The 23,657-nt window shown below is 42.5% G+C and overlaps 1 protein-coding gene across 1 annotated transcript in view; it reads left to right on the top strand.

Moving 5' to 3' along the window:
- Window positions 1-23,657, top strand: part of LOC109039160 (uncharacterized) — a 52,763-nt gene that overhangs the window by 18,002 nt on the left and 11,104 nt on the right. Inside the window, exons 3-6 of the mRNA XM_072301165.1 lie at window positions 8,722-8,852; window positions 17,109-17,205; window positions 18,161-18,264; window positions 20,013-20,109. Of these exons, the coding sequence (XP_072157266.1) occupies window positions 8,750-8,852; window positions 17,109-17,205; window positions 18,161-18,264; window positions 20,013-20,109 (401 nt within the window). The 5' untranslated portion in view covers window positions 8,722-8,749. The remainder of the gene's footprint in view (window positions 1-8,721; window positions 8,853-17,108; window positions 17,206-18,160; window positions 18,265-20,012; window positions 20,110-23,657) is intronic.

Here is a 23,657-nt window from a genome sequence, read left to right as displayed (position 1 = left end):
GGCAACCTCAGTCTTGCCACTTTGGCTCACAATCAGCTATAGCAAATTGTTTACACTCTGAACGATTAAGGGTGGGAAAGGAACAATACTCGATTGAGAAGCCTGCCAAAACTGTCGTGAGGCGCGATTTGACCCACACAGAAAAGTGCGGGCAATTCAAAATTCCCATAACCAATGTCAAATGAAAACGTTATCCTAGTTAGGAGTTGATTTCAGTAATTTTCTTCAAGAGTCGTGTTCTACATGAAAATTTAATTAGGACACATTTATCAGAATGCTTAAATTCGTACCTTGTCTGACAGTCTATTAAAGCGTGCGTCCTCTGACCGTTCTCAGCGTACCAAGTTATCCAAGTTATCTGAACGATACAACAAGCCAGTCACAAGGTTTCATCTCTTCTTAGTCTACAATTGTCCAACAGACAGATACAAATGATGATTCATGATTGTTCTACTGACAATGAGTTGAAAATGTCATTCGGATGAAGAAATTTAGAGGTCCTGAAAAACCAGCACGGGGATGCAAAAATACCTTAGCCCTCTCTTTTCCCGAAGATTCCTTCAAATTTTGATAACTGTTTTCCCTCAAACTTTCATAGTATAGTAAGTAATGATGTTCCCTTAAATTCATTTTCTTCCTAATTTTGTCTCCTTGTTCTCAAATCCTTGTGGTTTGAAAACAACATCACGCAATTTTCACGCTAGCGCGGTGGGCGGTGGGCCGACCTTCCCATTTTGAAAGCTTGAATTCGCAGCCGTCTCGCTTTATTCGCGACTGCTCGTGCTCGCGACCGGCTGGTTCGCGTCCCGTTTCTTGTTGAGAAAATAATATGTCTCACTTTCAATAAATAGTTTCCTAACCATTCATTAAATCCCCCAATTTTTAAGCCTGAGTTTATTCAAAATTACCCTGAAATGCGAACGCGTCAAAGTTCAGAGATTATTGGAATTCTGAAATTACCACGAAAGCTTTTCAGGTGAATCAATCCACGTCATCAACTACGCATCGTTACATCATTCAAACACACCAAAAGCCCATTCAAGAGCCAAACGAAAGAATTGAATAAACAGCGACCAGTCGTTTAGTTCAAACGGTAAAGATAAGAGAAATTGATATCAGGAACTGCAGAGGGTCAAATAGTGTAATAAATTATGCTCGGCTTTTTTAAAGACCGGTCGCGTTGAGGGGAAAAGCGGAGTGAAGGGTGGCGGAGGGCGGGGGGGGGGGGGGGGGGATACGGCCGGCGCGCGAGGCAAGTGAAGGCGAATAGATAAATAAATACACTCACTCTTAATCAGTGACGTGTCAGAGCAGCGTGGCGCCGAGCACTGCGCGTAATAACGCGAATGCAATGCAGAGCCCTCCACTCCTGTTACGTGTTGAATCCCTTATGAGCTGATTTAGGGGCTACGTCATTCGATGTAATACCGTTAAATTCTGCCGCCCTTATCAAGATCGGCAAAACGATATCATAACACGTCGTTTCCACAATAATTTTTCTAGTTTCACTACGCTCTTTCAAATTTTTTCTGAATATTTCTAGTGCAGCTTTGTTGTTCGGCAAAACTTCACTACGGGTCTGGGTTTTCCTTGAAAATTTTAAAACCACCTAGCGCGACAAAAAAAAAAAAAAAAAAAAAGTTTCCCTCACGAAGGAACGCAACTCTATTTCAATTTGCCCAAATTTTCTCTCGCAAATTGCGTATCAACCAGGAGAATCTTGGAAATTTCTAAATTCTAATTGAAAATGTCACTGGTCTCAGATTTCGTGCAAAAATGAGAAAACTTGATAAAAATTACTCGATTACATTTTTGTAACACAAATTATTTATTTCAGTCAATTTGGCAACATTGTAATGGAGTTGCGTTCCTTCGTCCGGGTGACGATAAACAGTCTACATGCTCAGGGTGGAACCATCGCATGATGTAATGTAACTACCAAGTCGGAATATTGGAACATGCAGTTGAAGTTGGGATTCGGGTTGAAAGGTTCAGTTACACGATCAAATTAAGCCATCAAACTGAAGCTCTGATTGGTGGAAAAAGACCTGAGGTGAGTATGCGGCCAATGAGAGGCCCAATTTGATGGCTCAATTTGATCGTTTAACTGGACCTGAATAGTTCAGTACACAAAAATGACCAAATTCTGAGACGGGGATTAGCGCTTGGTAAATGAATGAGTAATTCGGCGTTCCTCCCACGAAAGAACGTAACTACATCTCCATGTTGCCAAATTTACCCTCGCGAATTACAGTGTTACCAGAGAGATATTGGGTACCTCTAACTGACAATGAATATTTCGCTGATTTTTCTTATGATCTCGTGAAAATTTCAGCCAAATTTTGGACAAAAATTGTACAGATTTACTTTCGTTAAAAATCAAAATTTCTTCTGTTAATTTTGTAACGTTGGAATGAAGTTATGTGCCCTCGTTAGGGAAACGCCGAATTGAAGTCGATGGCTATCAATCATCTGCACGTATTTTTTGTCCATTTCTTTCACGAGTAGAAAAGCAATGACGAAGTAATGAAATATTTAAATCACGTTCAGTGGTTTTCTGTGCAGGAAGTAAGGGATGACAAGAAATCTGCAACGCCGCAATTTGTAAAACAAGTATTTCTGCAGTCTCATCATCGATTTGCAATCTGAACGAGGAGGAAAGCTAAGCGAAGCAAAAGTCGCCAACGGGTGGTCCTATTTCAGGAGCTATTGAAACTCCGCTCGGTCGGCCGGAAGGCGGCAAATGTTGATAAAGAGTTCAGGCACAGTAGATACAATGTATATTGCAGACTAATGCACGACGCTACTGTTTATAGCGTCGCGCCGCAACGGAGCCCGAATTCGTTGTAGGTGACGGTGACACTTCACAACGCGTGAACAATTTGCGCCGTCTATATCTGAGAAATTAATAGCGTCGCACAGTAGAGGGAGTCGATGGAAGAACATGATGTGTAGACTTAAAAGGCTTTTCAAGACTGCTGAGTCGTAATTCCCCGCAATCATGCAAATCTCCTTTTGTTTTCGTATTTGCAATTTGAGCTCCCAGGAGCTGGAATATTTTCCCACGTAACTCAGACCTAGCAAGCCACATCAGCTATTTCCAAATTCACTGAAATTTGCACGAAAATCCGCCCCACCGTTTTCATGTAAAACATTAATTCGTCCCAGTAAATTTGGTAATAGCTGATGTGGCTTGGCTCCTTTCTGTTTAACGCGCTCCAATTCGTTAATACGAGACGAAAAAGTTTACAAGTAGCTCCACTGATTTTCTTGTGAATTATCCCTGATAATGCAACCCTTAGACTTAATAGTGTACAACATGAACATTTTGTAACTTTAAGAAGAAGAACAGCAAACCGCCTTTTTTTATAAGCCACAAAATTATTTTTAACATTTCACGGTTTCTGTGTTGTTTTTGGTCGACAGCAGTGGTTTATCAATTGTTTTGTATACGCAAAAGGTCCCTAATCAAAAGGGGGAGGGGGGGGGGCGTCAGAAACGAATTCTACATGTCCCTGCTCTAATACTGTAGAGATTCCGGATTCAGTCCTAAACTCTTTAATAGTCTGTCACTCTCTTAATTACGACCGTCAAAATCCACCTCTCTTGGTGTTCATCGGAAACATGTGCGTGCGAACGTGATCGTTAAAAATGTACGGTGTGGGTATTAGGTCTCTCTTCATAGTTGTTAACCGGAAATACGTCAAACTATAGTCCCGGCACAAAAAATGAAGCAATTTCCTCGGTCGCCCAGATGAATTCTGCCCCTACAAAATAACTATTTTCCCTTGCCATGGTGTTCAAGAAATTGATTGTAGTCCACGTTATTAGCGGGTCAATGCAGGAGTTCGGATACGATATGGAAACGTTAAACGCTCATATCATTGTTTATACTAAATGGAAAAGTTTAAAAGTGGTTTGAATAGTTTTCTCGTGAAATTCCAATAGGAGACACTCCAAAATTTAAGGGTTTCGTCAGATATTCCATGTTTGACTTCTCCCTATTATGTATCTTGTCCCATGCGCTACCGTCATAAGAAAGAACGCCGTACACACCTGAGGATATCGCTAAACTTTCTTTAATGATACGTACTTTTCAGGAAAATTTGCGAATATATTCCCCTCAATTTTTTAAGTAATTTTCTTCGCAATTTTATCTAAAATATGTAAACATTTCAAGGAGAATTGAAGGGCTTGGAGGACAAAGGCGCATAAGTGCTGCAGTTTTTGAAAAAATTTAGGTATTATTGATTTCAAGTAAAACTAGTCTCAATGCATATTCTATGAAAAATTCGCTCCCTGATTTCAATGTTTAAGCATCAAAAAGTCAGTTTGAACTTTTTACCGCCATCAAGATCCATGTAATTTCGAAACTTCAAACACGCATTTCTCGAAGTAGCAAAAACTGCCCTTATGCGCCTTGTCCTCCAATCCCCTCAAACATCCATAGTTTTTCTCCAAAATGTATGTTTTAACGGTAGAAATCTGTCAAACGCCCCAATATTGACACATCGGTTTTCTTACGCACATGACAGCTTGCGGTTTCTCGGCCCCATGCACGGTGGACGGTGGCGGTGGTAAGAGTTCATTCGGGAAGTCAAGCATGCAATTGAAAATCCTTGAGTATTCGTGGTCCGTGGATACTGAGATGAGAAAGTTTGAGGAGCATAAGTCGTTTCGTAGGTAGGTAGGTCGTTTCTTCTCGTAAAGTTCCCCTCAAGAGACAGTAGACGCCTTTTGAAGGGATCCCGCACACTCTTAATGGGAATATGTGCCCTGTTCGATTTTCAATTTTTTTTATTGATTTAAACTCGTCTCTCGATGGATGCTGATCAAAAGTCATAATTGCGCCAACTTCCTACGAGGCCCCGTTTTCGCGTTTTAAGGTTCAATCATCACTTAATTAATGAGGGCGACTTGCAATTTAACTAGGAAAACTTCAGCCGGTGAGTGGTAACTGATAAGGAAGAAAGTCGAAGAGAAAATAAAGGGACTGATTTGGACGGTGAAACCAGGTGAAACGAAAAGTCTTGCAGAATCCGAGATAAGACTACTGCCGTGCTAATGAAAAACGCCGTATGAACCTTTGGGCGTTGCCAAATTTCTTTGCGTAAAGCACGAATTTATGGGAAAATTTGTGAGTATTTTTCTTGCAATTTTTCAGATAATTTTGTTCGCAATTTCACCGAAAGATCCTGAAAATTCCAAGGAAAAATGTTCATAGCCTTCTTCAAAAATCAACATTTTATCGAAAGAGATTTGGCAACTCTCGAAAGTTCATACGACGGTTTTCCTTAGTACGGCAGATTGCTCGGCATTGTAGTGGTACCTGAACCCGCCGAGGTTTTCCTGTTTTTTCTTCGTGTTCAGCCGGTGCTGAAAGATAGAGAGATAGTTTCGATTCTGAATTGCCGCGCTGCCCTCGAAAACGGTGCCTTGTAGCAAGTTGGCGCAATGATGACTTTTCATCAGCATCCATAGACGAGTTTAAATCCATAATAAAAACTGAAAATCGAACAGGGCACACATTCTTATTAGGAGTGTGCGGGGTACTTTACAATGGTACAATGCAACACCGAAATTCACGGTTTTTGCCTTTTCAAATTCGACTTCCCCACGACGACTCCCCACGACTCGTTCCATCGTAGGCCGGTGCCGCTCTGTCGCGTGTCGTCCTCCTCGGTGTCAAGTGGCCACCGGTCACAATCCGATGCAATGCCGGAGCGGGGCCGCAGCTGTTCCGCAGCAGGGGTAGGCGGGGGTACGCGACCCCTCCCCCACCCCCTCTGGCGCCTGTTTATACTGGGAGCATCCCCCCTCCTCCTTCTCCTCACCGGTCCCAATCTGGAAACGGGTCCTGTCCGGATCCGGAGCCGATTAGGATTCTGGAGAGTGTCAGTGGAGGTCTCGCCGGTCGTCGAGTGGTGGTCCGCGGTCCTCGTCCACCCCACCGCCACCATCGCGTCTCGATTCTCGACTCCGAGTCGCGTTATTTTATCTCGCTCACGCACGCGGCCCAGGGGTCCCGGCGTCGGCGTCGCCATGACGACGACGACGCCTCCAAGCGCCACGCCGCGCCAAGTCAAAGCGCCGCTGACGATATCAAAAACGGACAGTTCATACAGAATTTTCCGAAAAGGCGATCAGTCCGATCAATCGAAAATTGAGTTCTCGATTGATAATCACAGTGGATCGAAATTAATCGATTATCACAATTTGTAGGTAGGTAGTGCATTTTAGAATGAAAAATCACGCGCGTCGAATATCTTCGATGGTAACCTAGCAATTTACGGCGCAATTTTTCGTATTTTCTGCAGACACCTTGTTGAAAGTCATTTTTAGCCGGCCGGGTTGGCCTAACGCTCATGCAGCGCGTCTGACTCTAGATCTATAAGTGCCGGGTTCGAATCCCGGTGGTGGTGACAAATTTTCACGGAAGTGACGAGTGGATCTGCAGAAACAGATTCTACTGGACCTTAATCCCTGAAAATTTGAAAGCCGGAGCATGGATGTGCCAAAATCCCTCTGATGTCCACTGACAATAAAATAATATCTATGTTGAAACTCATGTCTATAGATGGCTGTAGATTCCCGAGTTACTATATAAACAGGAATAGAAGCCAAAAAAAAAAAGAAATGCAAAAAAAGTCATTTTTGGGGATTCCTGGTTCACTTTGTTGAAATCTGGGAAATCGATAATCGTTCCTGGTGCCCCAGGACATTTCTAGTCGCGCTCAGTACCGCCGATGTGGGACATTGTACCACGGTTCTTACGACCGTTTCTTTTTTCTCAGTGGCAGTCACTGCCTTCTCTAAGAGGCCGTCATAAATTACGAAACGCTCAAGGGGCGAGGGGGTCGAGTAGAGCGTTACGCCATTGTGTTTTTACGTGTCAAAGGATAGGAACCTACGTCACAAAATCGTTACGAGGAGGGGAGGGGGTCAAAAATGCCGAAAAAGTGCGTGACGTAATTTATGGACGGCCCCTAAGCGAATTTTCTTTTGACGTTCGGAACTACTCTCCGCCCGAAACTTGCAATTGCCGTTTTTTCTTTCCAATTCGGAGCTTCCGATTCAGTTCTTAACTGTCCGTACAAAAGTCTCGTAGTGTTGATGATTGATGAGATAGAACCGGGCACAACTTTCTAAGGAGGCTCGGAACTTTGAAACTAAAATCCGAATCTTATCGAAGTTGCGAACGCTGAGGAGAAAAAAGTGCAGGGAGAGTCTCCGCGCCCGTGTACTTTTTGTTTTTTTGCGAAATCTATTTCGCTGACTCGTGCCGATAAGTTGGCACTTTTTAACCCCTCTTTTCTCCTTCGACTCCGCTAGGTCTCCGTCTCCGGACGTAAAAATCATCAATTATTCATCCGTTTCATTTGCATTCGATGGCAATTGCGGAGCACGAGACTGCGCTGCGCTCGCAGTTTTCGCTGCCGCCGACGCGACGACGACGGCCGACGAGTTGTTTTAAATGCGGATCCATAACCTCGGCTTCCACTCCCGTCTTGTTCAAGAGAGCAGCGTAGTCAGTAATGAAGTTTCGAGGAAATGGTCCAGTAGCGATCTAGCGAACGAATCCTCCGCTCTTCGTAAAATCGTGCACTGGAAAAAAAAAGTCGCTTGGATCTAGAGTCTAGACTCTTGAAAACATTGGCAAGTAAAATACTCCCGATTCAATCGGATCTTTGCTTTAAATCGAGAAACAAGCCTCTTAATTTAAGCGGATTTCCTTTCGATTCAAGCAAAAATCCGATTGAATCAAAAGTATTTTTTCTTGACATTGTTTTTCAAGAATCTGGACTCGGATCCAAGCTACTTTTTTTCAGTGATGAATAATAGCCGAGAAGACTTTTCCAGGGTTGCCATAGCCAGGAAAACCGAAAGAAAAATCGGGAAATTTTTAAAAGTTTAGGAAAACATGAAAATATCGGAAAATGACGTGGATATAGTTCAAATACAGTAGGCGTGACTTCCGGACGCAATTCGGAACGCTCATTGCGACGCAATATTTGAAGACAGCCATGGAAAGAGCTTTATGCATTGCATACTAAGCGAAACAGCAGTATGCGTAATCTTGGGCATGCTTGTGTGCTAACGTATTGGACCAATAACGAACGAAGTTTAAGAATAGAAGTTTTGGAAAAGGATGAAGTTTTGCTCTTGACTGAAGGAGATTCTGTTTTCTTGCGATACAGTGTGGACTTACTGCTGAGTGATTAAAATGACGAAACTTTTTTGTCTTAGTTCGTTTCTACCATTCTACTGGGCTGATTACCATGATTTTTGCAGCTATCAAAAGATGCTAATTAATCCGTAATAATTCCCTGAGCTCGATCTTCGCAAGGTTTGGAAATACGTCTCAGGATTTTGGATAAATTACGTAATAAAGCTGTACTTAAATTATCTCATTTAAACAACGCAAATTTTCATTTTTTGTCACCGTTCGTTCTGAAAATCTGCTTACTGGGCCGATTTTCATGATTTTTGTGACTACCGGTAGGATACAGTTCTTAGATGAGCTCGCTGCAGATGAATTAATTTAAATTAATTAAGATTGATTCACGGGGGCCTGCGAAGTGGGCCATTAAGGAGCGCAAAGCGCTTTCTGGGGGTTAGGCCGCGTAGCGCGTAGCCACCTTATTTTTGTATGAGACGATGCCTCTATGAATTACGAGATACCTGTAGACGAACTGACCCAATGAATTTGACTTGTTGCAGATAAAGCGGTGTTTAAAAAGGCGCCAGGATGCCCGGAGTGAAGCTGACGGATGTTAATCCGGAGCTGGTGTGCGTCCTTTGCCACGGCTACTTCATCGATGCCACCGCCATCAAAGAATGCCTCCACTCGTGTAAGTCTCCCCATCCTATTTGCATCCCTCTTCTCTTTTATCATAAATATATATATATGTTTGTATTGATCTGATGCCGGAACGCGTCCGCTGAAAATTTAATTCCGCTCGCAGGCATGCAGTCCCCTCGCTGAGGCATTCCAAGACTCCGGTATCAAAGCCTCCGAAAAACGATGCTGCGCTTCCTCCGTCCCCTTTTATTTAGTTTAGTTATTAAGTTATTTTATTTGGTTTATTTGTGAACGGTAAGCCGATGAAAACAAATCCTCCCTCAGCTAAAACAGAAGCCTGAAAGAAAATGGATAGTATTCACTGGAAAAAAAACACATTATATCTAGAGTCCAAACTCTTAAAAACATCGACAAGGAAAAATACTCTTGATTCAATCAGATTTAAGCTTAAATAAAAAACCAAGCTCTTAATTTGAGCGGATTTCCTTTTGATTTAAGCTTGAATCTGATTGAATCAAGAGTCCTTTTTCTTGTCAATATTTTCAAGAGTCTGGACTCTAGATACATACATATCAAGCCGCTACCTCAGCGCACTGAGCGCTCTGCGACTCCAAATCGCCATCGGAATCCATCGTCTGGACTCTAGATCCAATGTTTTTTCCCCCCTAGTGATTTGATGTTTATAACTAAAAATCAGTACCTTTAAAGTAAAAACGCCATAACTATGTTTTATCCATTTTGACATCGTTGTCCCAGACGGACGAACGCTTCTTCCACTCCAGGGTTCCAAAATTGGCTCAATTTTTTTTCCATCAAAAGTATAACTAGCCAAAACAAAAACTTAATTGAAAAGAAAGTAATTGGTGAAGTTTTCAACAAAAAATCAGTTACTTTAAAGCATAAAGCGTTGTAACTTCACTTTATCCGTTTTGACACATCGTTGTCCCGGACGGATAAACGTTCCCTCACTCCTGAATTCCAAAATTTGCTATTTTTTTTCTACCAAAAATATGTAACCATGCAGTGTCCGTCAACAATTTTGCTGCATTGTGCCTTTACTCAAAGGAAAGGTTGGCGAAATTTTGAGCTGGAAATTCCAAACAGTTTCTTAGTGAAAATACTGGTCCTGAGGAGGAATTTTGCAAAATTGAAATGCATCTACGTGTTATCGTCCGGAGAACGAAGATCTCACGCAGTGACCCCCGCAGTGTATTTTGCAACTCATGGAGTTTTTCATCCCGCGTCTGGCGCTAGATGTCCCTAAAATGAGCCAGAAATAGTGGTTCCTTATTGCAAAATGTAATCCAATATACTACAAAGTTTATACGTAAGACATGGGGGAAAGTTGCAATAGATTATTTCTCCAATCTGAGATTTTGTAATGTGAAAATTTGAATGTAATCGATCCCCACCCCCATGAGCCAATCGGCGGAGTGGAGGGACAGGACGCCATTGTGGTACGACTAGTTAACGCTAGTCATGGTTCATGTAAAAGTAAACTCCCGTGAGTGCAAGTGGTAAGTGCTTTGTGTCTCCCCCATTCCGAGTGAAGGAGGAAAGCACACGCATTAAAAGGAGGCACAAAATACATAATGATGTTGTCAAGTTGTTCCTACTTTAAAAGGAATTTACAGGTTTCGTCTCGTCAATGCTTAGTGCCGCGCTCTCTTTCTCTATCACTGCCCAGTAGTTCTTCTCACTCGAATATTTTTCTCTCGCTCCATCCTTTATGACAACCCTACTGCTTAAGGAAAAGCTCTGTACACTGGAAAATAATCGCTTTGGATCTTGAGTCCAAACTCTTAAGAATATTGACAAGAAAAAATACTCTTGATTCAATCAGATTTTTTCTTGAATCGAAGAGCCGAGCCTCTTGATTTAGACGGATTTCCTTTTGATTTAAGCAAAAATTCTGATTGGATCAAGAGTATTTTTTCATGTTTTTAAGAGTCTAGACTCTAGATCTAAATTTCTCCGATCTCCGAATTTAAATTTTTACGTACATTGAGTTACAGATAAAAATCTCTGAAAAATTAGAATAGAAAAATTCATTAATTTTCCAGAAAATGTGCATTTATAGGAGAAAATTTAGCAACGCGCGAATTTTCATTCATCGTTTTACCTTAATACGGCAGCGCACATCGTTTACGACTCGTGAGTTTTCCCCTAAAGCGGCACCCATTAATAACGTTACTATCCACTTATTTTGATTTTCAACCCCTCCTCCTCGACCCTTCGCAAGACAGCTGTTGGCACCTCTAAATTCCCTTTAAAAATATGTCTAGTTGAGCGCACTCACACAGCTTGTTAATTTTTGATGGAATTAAACATCAGCCAATCAATCTTTCGTGTACGTATTAAATCGATACTTTTCAAGCATTCGTTTCCATCCAGGGACCATCCCCAAATTACGTAACGGGAGGGTGTCTAGGAGAGCGCTACGCCATTTTGTTTGCAAAAGCTAGAATGTTAGCGCCCCTCTTGCGCTCATAATTGGATAATTGAAAACGGGCGTGAGAAATCTAGTTCGCCTCCAATTCGATGGATGCAATTTGAGCGGCTCAGGAGTTGAAATAGTTGCATCCCGCATGTAAGTTGAACGTGATTTCTGCAGCAGGATGCACAACTTTCATCGTAATCTTCGTGCCTTTAATGACTATCGGAGCGAAACGTCCAGTAACTTTTACTCGATTCTCCCCGCAGAAACAATTTGAACGGTGATACTGGATCGCTCACGACTTATGAATCCCCACGCGGAAAGAATAACTTGCGTAGGAGACAGATTTCGGATAGGTCAACGAGTGGGCGTTCCTTAACCTCTCCTGCGTCCACGTAAACTGGGATAGATATGACACAAGAAAGATTATTGAATGTGTCTGACGCAAAACGGTTTTTTCATGACTGTTTATAAGTAACTCCTAATTTTTACGCGGTCATGAGGTTGTACAGGGAAAACGGTTTGCGTCGACTCGAAGACACAAGACGGGTAAGTCTACGGCGTTATCTACCTTACTTTTTTGCATCCCTCGACCCTCGTTGCGGTTAGGGGCTGAAACATACTCCGTTTACGTCTCTCAGCTCGAAACTGAACCGGCAAGTGTGGAATGCAAAAAAGTTAGGTACGCCAATGGATTGACCCACTCGTCTTGTGTCTCCGATGCAAGCTCGTTTTTTCCGTGTCCATTTCAAAAAGCGTTTACTGAAGGAGAGAATGCTGGAAAATGATTCTCTTGGATCCCTCCGAGTCCAGACTCTAAAAAAAATTGACCAGAGAAAATACTCTTCGATTCAAGCGAATTAAGTCCAAAGGAAATCCGCTTAAATGAAGAGGCTTGGCTCTCGATTCAAGCAAAAATCCGATTGAACCAAGGACCAAGGGGCCGTTCAAGTATTACTTAACGCACTTTTTCCAAATTTTGGACCCTCCTCCTTTTGTAACGCATCCGTAACGCAGCCCTTCACCCCACCCCTCTTTTGAATTACGTAACGCTGGCCCGTCCCCCCCTCCGTTCACAAAATGTATTCGGGAAGGGCGGGATTTTCAATTTTCCGCACGTTTCCCCCCAAGTTCCAACCCCCTCCCCCTCTGCTCATATTTGTTACGTATCGCTGGGCTTGACTCCCATCCCCCCTTGTAACGCACCGTATATCTCCTCCTTCCCCCTAAGTGCGTAACAGAATACTCGAACGGCCCCCAATAGTATTATTTTTAAAGTCTGGGACTCTGGACCCAAGAGAGTTTTTTTCCAGTGAGGGGTTGAAAGCTAGAACAATGGTTGATACATTATTCCACCCCCTAATTACGAGGCCGACAAAAAGGAGTATCAAGAAATCGGGGGAAGTCGCATTTTAAAGTATTTTATGGATACGCGGCACAAACACACTCACACTCACACAGCTAAACATCCCCCGTCCGCGAGCGTCGCGGCGGCCGGTGGGTGGGACAGTCGACGAAGGCTCTCACTCCCGCATATTTTCCCCCCGCTCAAAGCAGACCGCCCAGTTTACCGGCTTCGTTACTCATCTTGATCGATCGCTCGCACGGTTTTTTCTCTTCAGAACGACGGCATTACAGACATTTCGGGCCGCCGAAAGTACCCTAACAGCCCCTCAGCGACACCTTTCTCACAGTGACGTGGTGTGTTTTGTGAAAAATAATTGATTGTTATGTCATTTAAACCTATGGAAAAGGATCGATAAACAGGGTGTTTGCAGCGAACACCTTAACGATCGATTCTTCACCGTAGGTTTAAATGGCAGAACAATCGATACATCGCAATTCACGCCACGCCACTGCTTTCTCAGAAAAACAGAGGGGACATATTCATGTTGATGCGAGCATCCTCTCATTGCATTACTGCCGGGGGAGAAAGTGCGTATTTTTCTGAATCGCGTTTTTAGCCCAACGCTCCATCTTTACGCACGCTGAAAAATGGACCGCGTATAGCCGGAAGGAACCAAGCCACATCAGCTATTGCCAAATTCAACTGGGCATTTTAATTTTTTATCCGGGAACTATTGTGCGGATTCCTTTGACAATTTTAAGGCATTTGCTTCGTACTATGCAGGAAATTTACTGAAATTTGCACAAAAATCCTCTCAACAGTTTTCGTGCAAAAAATTGAATTGCTCGGTTAAATCCGGCAACAGCTGATGTGGTTTGGTTCCTTACTGCTTAGCGCGGCCCAAATTACTGTAATCCGGAGTAACACGTTCAGTTCAGATTGAATCTTGCAGCGTTTTTCAAGCCTACGATATACGGTATCAGCAAGAACACTATATTCATTATTATCAATCATTCACCGAAAAAACGCATTTGTGTCGGTGTCTCAAGACAGGTGGATCAATTTTTCTCGTTACTACACTTTTTTGCGTCCTCTCCCTGCCGGCAGTTTAGGGCTGCAACATGCCTCGCCTCGGATTGTGTCTCAGCCCTGTAGCGGCAGGTTCGGGGCGCAAAAAAGTTGGGTGACTCCAATTTACCAACCCTTTTTGTGTCTCTTACGCAAGCCCTCTGTTTACTTTGAGCTGGCAACGTGGATGGGCTGTGCAGGACTGATTTCTTGCCACGGTGCGGTGGTTTTAAAAAGTCTGACTTCTGTAAAACCGATCCCACCGCAAGGGTGCGAGTGTTGCGGTCTAACTTTGTAAACTGCAATTCCACCGTGATAGTGAAGCGAGTCGTAACTTTCAAATTTTCGAAATCGAGTCTTCTTCAAAAACCGTCTCATCTGATTTAGTTGAAATCACTGATACTACTAAAACAGCGACATTCTTCTTGTTTGGATAAAAACGATGTGAGAAAACCGCAAGTGCGCAAATGTTTGACTTTGTTTCAGACAATACAGCCGTAAGACACTTGATTCCGCCAGAGAGCCAACGAGAGTTAGTATTCAACTTTAAAATGCCGCCTTTTTCTGCAAATTTCTAACTTTAGAAGTATGTCTAGTGTCCAAAATGCAAAACCCATGAAAAGCATGCAGACAAATGCACTTACGGCTGTCTTGCCTAACACGAAAACGAAATTTTTCGTATTATTGAAAATCGTCGGTGTTTGGTCGTCCGAACAATTTATGAGAGTCTTCCGGATGAATGGTAACAATGTAACAAAGTACGGAGGCTTCTCTCAATAAAACTTTCCGCTCAGACACTACCGAGCCCATTTTCTAAAAACTTCACGCCAGAGTTGTACCGTAGCCACATAACCGGACATTCTTGACGACGTTCAGGGTACCAGCTCTGATAATTTGGAAAATTTTATTCAAGCTGCCTCCTATACAATCAGGATCGTAGAGACCTTTTAACTACACGATCGGTCTCGTGTCAAAATCAGTGGTGAGGCGTGAATGATCGGTAATCGATATTTTCCCATTTGAAACTACGGTAAATAATGATCATTGAGATGTTCGGTGCGAACACCCTGTTTATCGATCCTTTCCCATAGATTTAAATGGCAGATCCATCGATTTATTGCGAAGCACGCTACGCCACCGGTAAGAATGGAAAGCACTGGGGGAAAAAAACACATTCGATCTAGCGTCCAGACTCTTAAAAACATCGACAAGAAAAAGTAGGTACTCTTGATTAAATCAGCATCTATCTTAAATCAAGAACCAAGCCTCTTAATTTAAGCGGATTTCGTTTTGATTCAAGCAAAAGTCCGATTGAATCAAGAGTCTAGACTCTAAATCCAAAGTGTTTTTTTTCCAGTGGGGTAAAAAAGGAAAGGCCTCGAAAAAGGGTCTTAAAAATTGGAAAGCCGCGAAAAGGAGTCTCGGCAGTGGAATGGGTCAGTGGCGTGGCGTGCTTTGCGATATATCGATTGTTATTCCATTTAAACCCATGGAAAAGGATCGATAAACAGGTGTTCGCAGCGAACACCTTAATAATCGATTCTTTACCATAGGTTTAAATGGAATAACAATCGATATATCGCAAAGCACGCCACGCCACTGAAATGAGTCGCGTCCGTTCCCGACTCCGAGTAGTAATCCACAGCTCCTTACCGCTCACGTACCTCTCTTTACCTGAGCATGGAAGCATGAATGTAACACGCTATTCCCTCCGCCGCGCGCGGAAAATCGGGAATATCGGAGGAGGCGGCAACGTGGCCGGAGCAGAGGATTGATAATGAAACGGAGAGAGTGGGGATGGAAAGGGAGGGGAGCGTCGGAGGGTCGCGACTCGCGGGCAGCTCCCCGGTCCCGCCAAACCGCGTATCCACCCCACGCTTCCCTCGGGAGTTACGTCGTTCTTCCTCGACGGGGCCGCAACAACGCTGCTGCAGCCCGAAACGGCACCACGCCGCGCCGCGCCGCTGTCGGGAACACTGGGTCATCCTCGCTAATTAAATATTAACCCCCCCCCCCCCTCCTCACATCCTCGGTGTTACCCCGCTTTCCACGACCTTACGCGTAAATTCCAGCATGAATTTTAATCGTCAATTAGGAGTCCTTGCGGCTCATTAAGCCGATGCCTGATTCTGGAGTTGCTGGTGTTGGGGCGGCTTGTTTTTTTGTTTTTTTTTGCCAGGATTCTGGTCGAAATTTTTAACACGGAGAGGAGGCATTTCGACTCTAAGTTTTTCGGGGGTTGCATAGCAGGCTGATTGTTGAAATTGATAGACAAAACGATAGACAAAGCGGACACAAGGAGTATGGAGTGATTCTATTGGTTGAAATGATTGGTTCTCATGGACTAACTTGGAGGTCTCTCGTTGGTTGTTGTTAATTAGTCTATTGCCTACCTTTTCTGTCCATCGCAACTACCCGCCTCCACCAATAGGATCCCTTCATCTCCTTTTTTCATCTGTGTCTATCGCTTTGTCTATCAATTTCAACAATGAGCCCGTAGGAGCTTTATCTTTTAGAGACTTCGTACTAAGAATTTCAGCAATATTAGGAGGTTCCGCGGACCAACCCTCCCTCGGATATTCGCGTTTCCGCCAGTCTGATGGGAATGGGTCAGTTCAGAGGCGGATTCAGCAATTTGGCATTCGGAGTTCCTCCATTTACACCTATGTTTAATAATCGATTCTTGTCGGACCACCTGACCTCTCGAATCGATACATCTCCGTAGGTTTAAATGGAAAAAAAAACAATGTTGCCAATTTGCTTGATCCGCGAATGGATCAGTTGCGCTGGTCACGCAGAATCATGTTTTGATGCTTGGTTCTTGTAGATTATCTGAAAGTGATGAGATCTGTATCAACCGAAGTATCGCGCTTTGAAAAATTCGGACGTGACACTTCAACAGAGCATCTTAGTCAGATCGAGCAGGAATCAGATTAACTCTTGAGGGGGCCCGTTGGAGACACGCAATAATTAATCTGGCAACGCAGCATCACCGTCGTTTTACCCGAAAGACGAAAAACAGATGCGACCCCAAAGGCCCTCGACCCCCCCGTTTCACACGCCTACGCTTGCGGGGTGCAGCACTGCAGCTCCTGGTTTTTGACTTCAGTCAGATTAGATCCGTGTCCACGCCGCGCCGTGCCGTGTCGCCGTGTCCGTCTTATGGCTGCAAAACTGAATAAATTCTATTTCCGGATTTAATACATATCTTATTCATATATAGCTTTAATTTCTTCAAATTCCGCCCGCAAAATCTAGTGTATGCAATCCGGCCCACTGTGGAGTTAAAATAGTTGCCTATTGGGTTCAAACCCAACTTCATATATTCCGCCTTCCTTTGTTCTTCGCGGTGTGTCGTTTTGGGTTGAAATAGCGTTCCATGCTTTTCAAGATCGTGTTTAATATATGGCGTTCTGAATATGCTGATGCATAATTATACTCTTTTGTTTCAGTTTGTCGGAGTTGTATTATTCTCTACCTAGAGGCGAAGAATTATTGCCCAAAGTGTCAAGTGCCCATAAACACCAGCAAGCCGCATTTAAGTCTGAAGTAAGTTTTGCCGTTAAGTCATAGCTATTTTCACTTATCCCTGCAAGTTTTCAAGTCTAATTTTATGAAAAGTCAGTCTCTGATCTTAAGTTTTTTTTTTTTTTTTTTTTTTTTTTTTTTTGAGATCAAGTTAAGCAAAATTTACAACAATGAAAATCGAGGCTTTTAATTCAGAAATTCTAAAAATAATTTTATGACAGAAATTAATTTTAACATGCAAACCAGCGAAACGCTGAAAATCGTTTTTTACTGAACAGTGAAGAGTTTTTTAGTCTTAGTTACAGCCGTAGAAGTAGTTTTACCTCAGGAATGTATGATATTACGTACAAATGCAAGGTCACTTTGTTAACTCCAGTAAATCCGTTTCGTATACATGCGAAATTGTTGTCTCTCGTCGATCTACCCAAAGGTTCTTGTTCAGCTCATCACATTTCTCTTCATCAGCGTTCCTTGAATTGCAGGGCTTAATTAAAACTGGTAATTCAGTGGAATTTTAATTCAGCTATGTAATTGTTAATGATGAGTTTTAAGGACCTTTAAGTTGTACTCTTATATCGAATCCGAACTCGCACTTTCGTCTACAATGAAAAAAAGTATGTTAACATCTACTATGAGTCTACTTGATTTTTTACACAGTGATACTATTTGATGAAAATAACCAGAATTATGATGGTATTTCCAAGAACTTTGGTGATGCTTACCGTAATATGGTGATTGCTACCGTAAAATCGGTGTGTATCACCGTATACTTGTATCACCGTGTCAGAGAATGGTTAAATCTACCGTATATTTTTTTCAGTGTATTTCAAAATTGATCGAATCCTGAGAAGATCCTTTCAAATTTACGAAGAAAGCAGCTTTGGCGAATTTTTCGGCGCACCATTAGAAAAAACATAATACCTTCATGACGGCTCTAATTTTCTAACGAGATGTTCATCCTTTAAAACTGTTTCAGGCCGGATAAAACACGGCAAGACATTGTCTACAAATTAGTGCCTGGACTATTTCACTCAGAAATGCGGAGGAGACAAGAATTTTACCAAAAGAACCGTTTTAGAGGTATGTTATCAGTTTGTTGGTTTTTATCATTCTTATTTTACATATTGGTGAAGAGTGTTCCAAATAATAGCACGTTCCCGGCGTTCCGCCATCCGCTACTGGTTATACTGCCGTGCTAAGGAAGAACGCCGGATGAACATTCGAGAGTTGCCAAATTTCCTTCGATAAAATGTTTATTTTTGCGGAAAGTTCTGAATATTTTTCCTTGAAATTTTCAGGAATTTTAGGTGAAATTGCGAACAAAATTATCTGAAAAATGGAAGAAGAATATTCATAAGTTTATCAGGGGATTCTTGCATTATCAAAGGAAATTTTATGTTATCAGTTTGTTGTTTTTTATCATTATTATTTTACATCTTGGTGAAGAGTGTTCCAAATGACAGCACGTTCCCGACGTTCCGCTATCCGCTACTGGTTATACTGCCGTGCTAAGGAAGAACCCCGCATGAACATTCGAGAGTTGCCAAATCTCCTTCGATAAAATGTTTATTTTTGTGGAAAGTTATGAATATTTTTCCTTGAAATTTTCAGGAATTTTAGGTGAAATTGCGAACAAAATTATCTCAAAAATGGAAGAAGAATATTCACAAGTTTATCAGGGGATTCTTGTATTATCAAAGGAAATTTGGCAACGCTGTATGAGCCATCAGGCGTTGCCAAATTACCTTCCATAAAACACAAATTTCCTGGTAAACTTTTGAATATTTTCCTTCCAATTTTTCAGATAATTTTGTTCGCAATTTTGCCTCAAGTCCCTGAAAATTTCAAGGAAGAATACTAATAACTTTCCTCAAAAATAAACGTTTTATGGAAGGAAATTTGGCAACTCTCGAATGTTCATACGGCGTTTTTCCTTAGCACGGCAGTATAGCACTGTCTGCAGATGGCCATTTAACGAGCAGTGGCGAGGCCTGAATCATTGGATATCGATATTTTCCCATTCGAGACTGTGATAAAAAATCGATTAGTAAGTCGTTCGTTGCGAACACCTTCACAAATCGATCATTTACTATGAGCTCAAATGCAGATCATTCGATTGTTTGCAAAGCACGCCAAGCCACTGCAGTAACGAGGCGGTTAAAATTAGATCACTTCTCTCTGTGTAAATGTCAGCGCCATCGACACTCAGCATATCCGCTCAAAACCTACTGATCGTAAAATTAAGTTTACTTCACGTGGGAGGCCAATAATTCGATAATGATTTTTTTGTGATCAATTTTTTGGGGAATCGGGGATTGGGTGTTACTTGTCGTGTAGATCCCGTCGACGTATCATGGTTACAAATTATGACCTCTAACAATAATTTCTGCACCAGCTTTGCTCCTGTAACACGTCTAGTTCCGTGAAAAATATCTGTTCACTGTACCAATCTATCGTCATCTGAAAAAGAAGATAGAAAATAACGGAGACTTACGAATACATTACGCTGTTCAAAATTTTGTTAAATTTTCCAGATAATTTTAGGATGCATGCCGAAGTCATATTATTCCACTAGAGTTGAAAATCTGAAAACCTTGAATAAAATTCTTTCAGCTTTCAAAATTTCTAGGGGGACTTCAATAATTTGGTCGCGATTGAATACTACTTACTTGCACTCCTGTCTTTTTTGCCCATCTTTACGCTTAAACCATTAAGACTTGATTCTATGATCTAGCGCAACTCGCCCATTCTGCACGAAATGGGGACTACCATTTTGAAACCCATTCCGTTTAATTTCACTAAATGTTTTTTATTTGGTCTTTTGACAGATCTGCACTTGCATCCGGAAGCTAGAGGAGTGGACGTCGATAGACTGATTTATTCTCCTGAGGATAGCATTAGCTTGTCTTTGGAATACTATGACAGGTAAGATTCTGTTTCATCCCCTTTGAAAGTTGTGTAATATAGCATCGTTATTTCTGAAATGGGTGATCTCGGAAGCAATGCAATTAAAATTTAATAATTTTAAAATGGTCTAATATTCATAAAATTTGAATCAGTTTGTAGTTTTTAAATATGTTATAATTGAGTCTAATATTCATAAAATTTGAATCAGTTTGTAGTTTTTAAATATGTTATAATTGACGCAATCCTCGATTTGAAAATCTCTGGATTCTTTCTTCCGTTCCATCCTTCTCTCTTTCTTTCCTTTTTCTTCCTCTGTTTTTCGGGCAAACGGAGGGGGGAGGGAGCACTGCACTGGGAAACTAATGACAGCCTAATGAAGTATAGTTCCTTACTACCTTTCATCGGCGGATCCAGTCACCTAGAAAAGGGGAGGTGTGGGATGAGGGCCTCCCCCTGAAAATTTTTGAAGTTTTGAAGCATCTGATATGCAATTTAAGCCAATTTCGTCATAAATAATTACCAAATTTACTTGTCTTTCCTTCCTGTTTCTTCCGTTCCTTCCCTCTTTCTTTCTCCTCATTTTCCTTATCCATTAATAATTACCAAATATAAGCGTCTTTCTTTCCTCTTTCTTCCGTTCCTTCCTTCCGTCTCCCTTCTCATTTTCGTCATCCATGAATAATTACCAAATATAAGCATCTTTCTGTCTTCTTTCTTCTTTCCTCCGTTCCTTTCTTCCTTCTCCCTTCTCGATTTCCCCCTCTTTTTTCGGGCAAACGTGGAGGGGAGGGGAGCGCTAATCTTCTACGCCCCCCCCCCCCCCGGATCCGCGTATGCTTCCTTATCTATCACAATATGCAGTCCATTAATGATACCTAATGGAGAAGATCATAAGATAAACTTATCTGAAACTGGATCAATCCCGTGAAGCGGGGCACTCGAGGACGCCTGCGAGAAAAGGGGAAACACGGTCATAAAATCACGATTCGGAAAAGTCCAAGAACGGTGTTTTCGCCGGGACCGCAGCCGGAATTATTTACTCGGAGCGCAATCCGGGATGTAATTACCGATACATAAACTCCGTCATGAATGCAGGCCGAAAGGGGGGACCGGATTCTGGCGCCTTCGAATTAGCCCGAACAAGCGCACGGAAGGGTGCCGCGGGGTATTGTTCGGGGAGGGGAGCGCGGATCTCCGCTAAGTAAAAACCGCGGATATTACGTTGGTCACCGTTGCATTTAAGCGGTTTCATCGAGCGTCGCGTCGAGGGTTGTGCGGTAGGGTCGGGGATCATCTGAATGAAATGACGAAATTACCGCCCCTCCCCCTCTGCCCCCCGCCGCCCGGCGCCCCTCGGCGCGCTCTCCCGCCCTATTATCGATGCATCCCGACGCGACCCTCGTTTTCGCGCGAAAAATCAAGCGCACTTGCTCTTTAATGGTGTGTCAACACTTGTCGTTAGTGGCCGCGGCTTTATAGTGTCGCGGCTTCAGCTCGTTATCGGCGGTAGTGGGTAATTAAACGCGTTATTTTGTCCGATTCGTTTCCAGGGGTCAAGTTGTTCGTTAACGTTCCCTGATTCTATGGAGTGTGAGTAAATAATCTTTTTGAACGCAGGCGTGTGTGAGTGTTTTTCTATCGAAAGTTTTGCAGGGCAGTGGATTTAATTTGGGGACCCTCGGGGGAAAAAGAAAGTTCCCAGTTTTACCTGGCTCGTCGCTACTAGATAGCTAGTGGCGAAGCGTGAATAATCGATTATCGAAATTTCCCCATTTGAAGCTATAGTAAAAAATCGATTATTAAAGCGTTCGTTGTAGACACCGCTGTCAATCGACTCTTTTCCATAAGTTGAAATGGCAAATCGATAGAAAAATCGCAAAGCACGCTACGCCACTGATGATAGATTGAGCTCTAACTAATTTCTTCTCTCAAATCGTGAGTCAGTCATATTGGGCAAGACCTAGGGAAAGCGAGAGTATTGGTTTGGAGATGGCGCAGCGCGGTGTGCAGGTAATTATTTCTCTTGGAGGGTTTTTTTTTAATTTTAAATTTTTTTTTTTGTCATTAAAGCTTTCTAGAGCATGTATTTAGGCACTTCTCGACCATACGACCGACTTGCTTTTGTACTGACCACGTGAAATGGGTGAGCCCCCTTGAGACCGAAAAAAAACCTGGCTTGACGAGAAGACTTGGCTCTAGTGGAATGAAAAATTAGGAAACGAAGTCGAAATAGTGGGAAGCAGCTCACTCACATCGAATGTCGCAGACATTATTTTACTCATCGCAATGCGGTATTTTGTCGAAAGGAGTGTAACTCCATCCCAAGGTTGCAAAATTGACCCAAACAATGCGATTTTTTACCGAAAGTACTCGCGCAATTTCTGTCTAAATTTTTTCTGATTTTCCGTGAGATCAGATGAAAAATCAGTGAAATTTTCAGTTAGAAGTGCCCAAGACTCGACAGTCATAATCGAAATTTGCGAGGGAAAATTTGGCAACATTGAAATGTAGTTACGTTCTATCGTGAGGGAAATAATAACTTGTCGTACCTACGTTAGTCCAAACCACATTCCATCCTCTATACTTGGTGTGCTTGCCTTAAAATATACGTATATCACCGCTACTTACTTATTATTATCAGCGACTGTATTACGATGTTACGGATACCATGTCATCATATACGTTGTGAACTCAACATCCTTAAAGGGTCTTAAGAGGCATCGAGAATAACGTACACACACAACCCCTCGTAAAGTTTTCGACACGACCCTCCCACACCAGTGCGTAATTTATGAATGGCTCAATTGAAAAGGGGAGGTTTTCCTCTCTAAGACAACTATATAACGCTTATGAGATTTTTGTGCGCCCCTTGCGTGCGGATCTTAGGGGTGTCCTTTTGGTAGGTCAGATACGCAGACAGGGGATTAAACCCATACACGGCATTCTCTGAGAATCCAAGGGACCTTTATCTTTGAACTCTTTTTTGAAGGACATTTTTAACACGTAGACATCCTTTTCCTCTAGGAAATAAATGTCTGGGCACGCGTCTTTTTTGTCCTGGTGAGTGCACTCCAACGAGAAAAAGAAAACCTAAAAACTACGGCAACCCTGCTAATGTATTTTCCCTTATCTTTCCATAGAGAGTTTGTCTTGAAATAGAGGTGGACTTTCAGGGTAGCGTGGCATATCCCCTCCATTACGGCCTCAACTTTGAGAACTTTTTTTGCAGTTTGGAGTTAATTTCAGAGAAAACCCCTGACATACCCTTGTGTTTCTCGTGTTTACGTAGGAATCAGTAGCTAAATCGCAAATTCCTGGCACTTGCAAGAGCCTCTTTCCAAGAGCAACGCTCGCGGAATAGGTCTGTTGCACGTATGACATTCTGCCGACTGAATACAGTTTTTAGGGAGAATTCGCTCGAAATTCACGTTGGGTACATTAAAAAAGTCTGAAATCCGCTCCATCGCGCAATCTGCGTAGTTTATGATACGTTTTATAAGTTTCCCGCGTCTGCGGGCAGTTTTCTCAGTCACCGCCGACGGAGACCTTTATTCGCGCCGAGACGG

The sequence above is a fragment of the Bemisia tabaci genome, chromosome 6, assembly GCF_918797505.1.
Source record: "Bemisia tabaci chromosome 6, PGI_BMITA_v3".
NCBI lineage: Eukaryota > Metazoa > Arthropoda > Insecta > Hemiptera > Aleyrodidae > Bemisia > Bemisia tabaci.
Note: the sequence above shows the minus strand (reverse complement) of the source record. Positions and strands in the feature narration are given on the sequence as shown.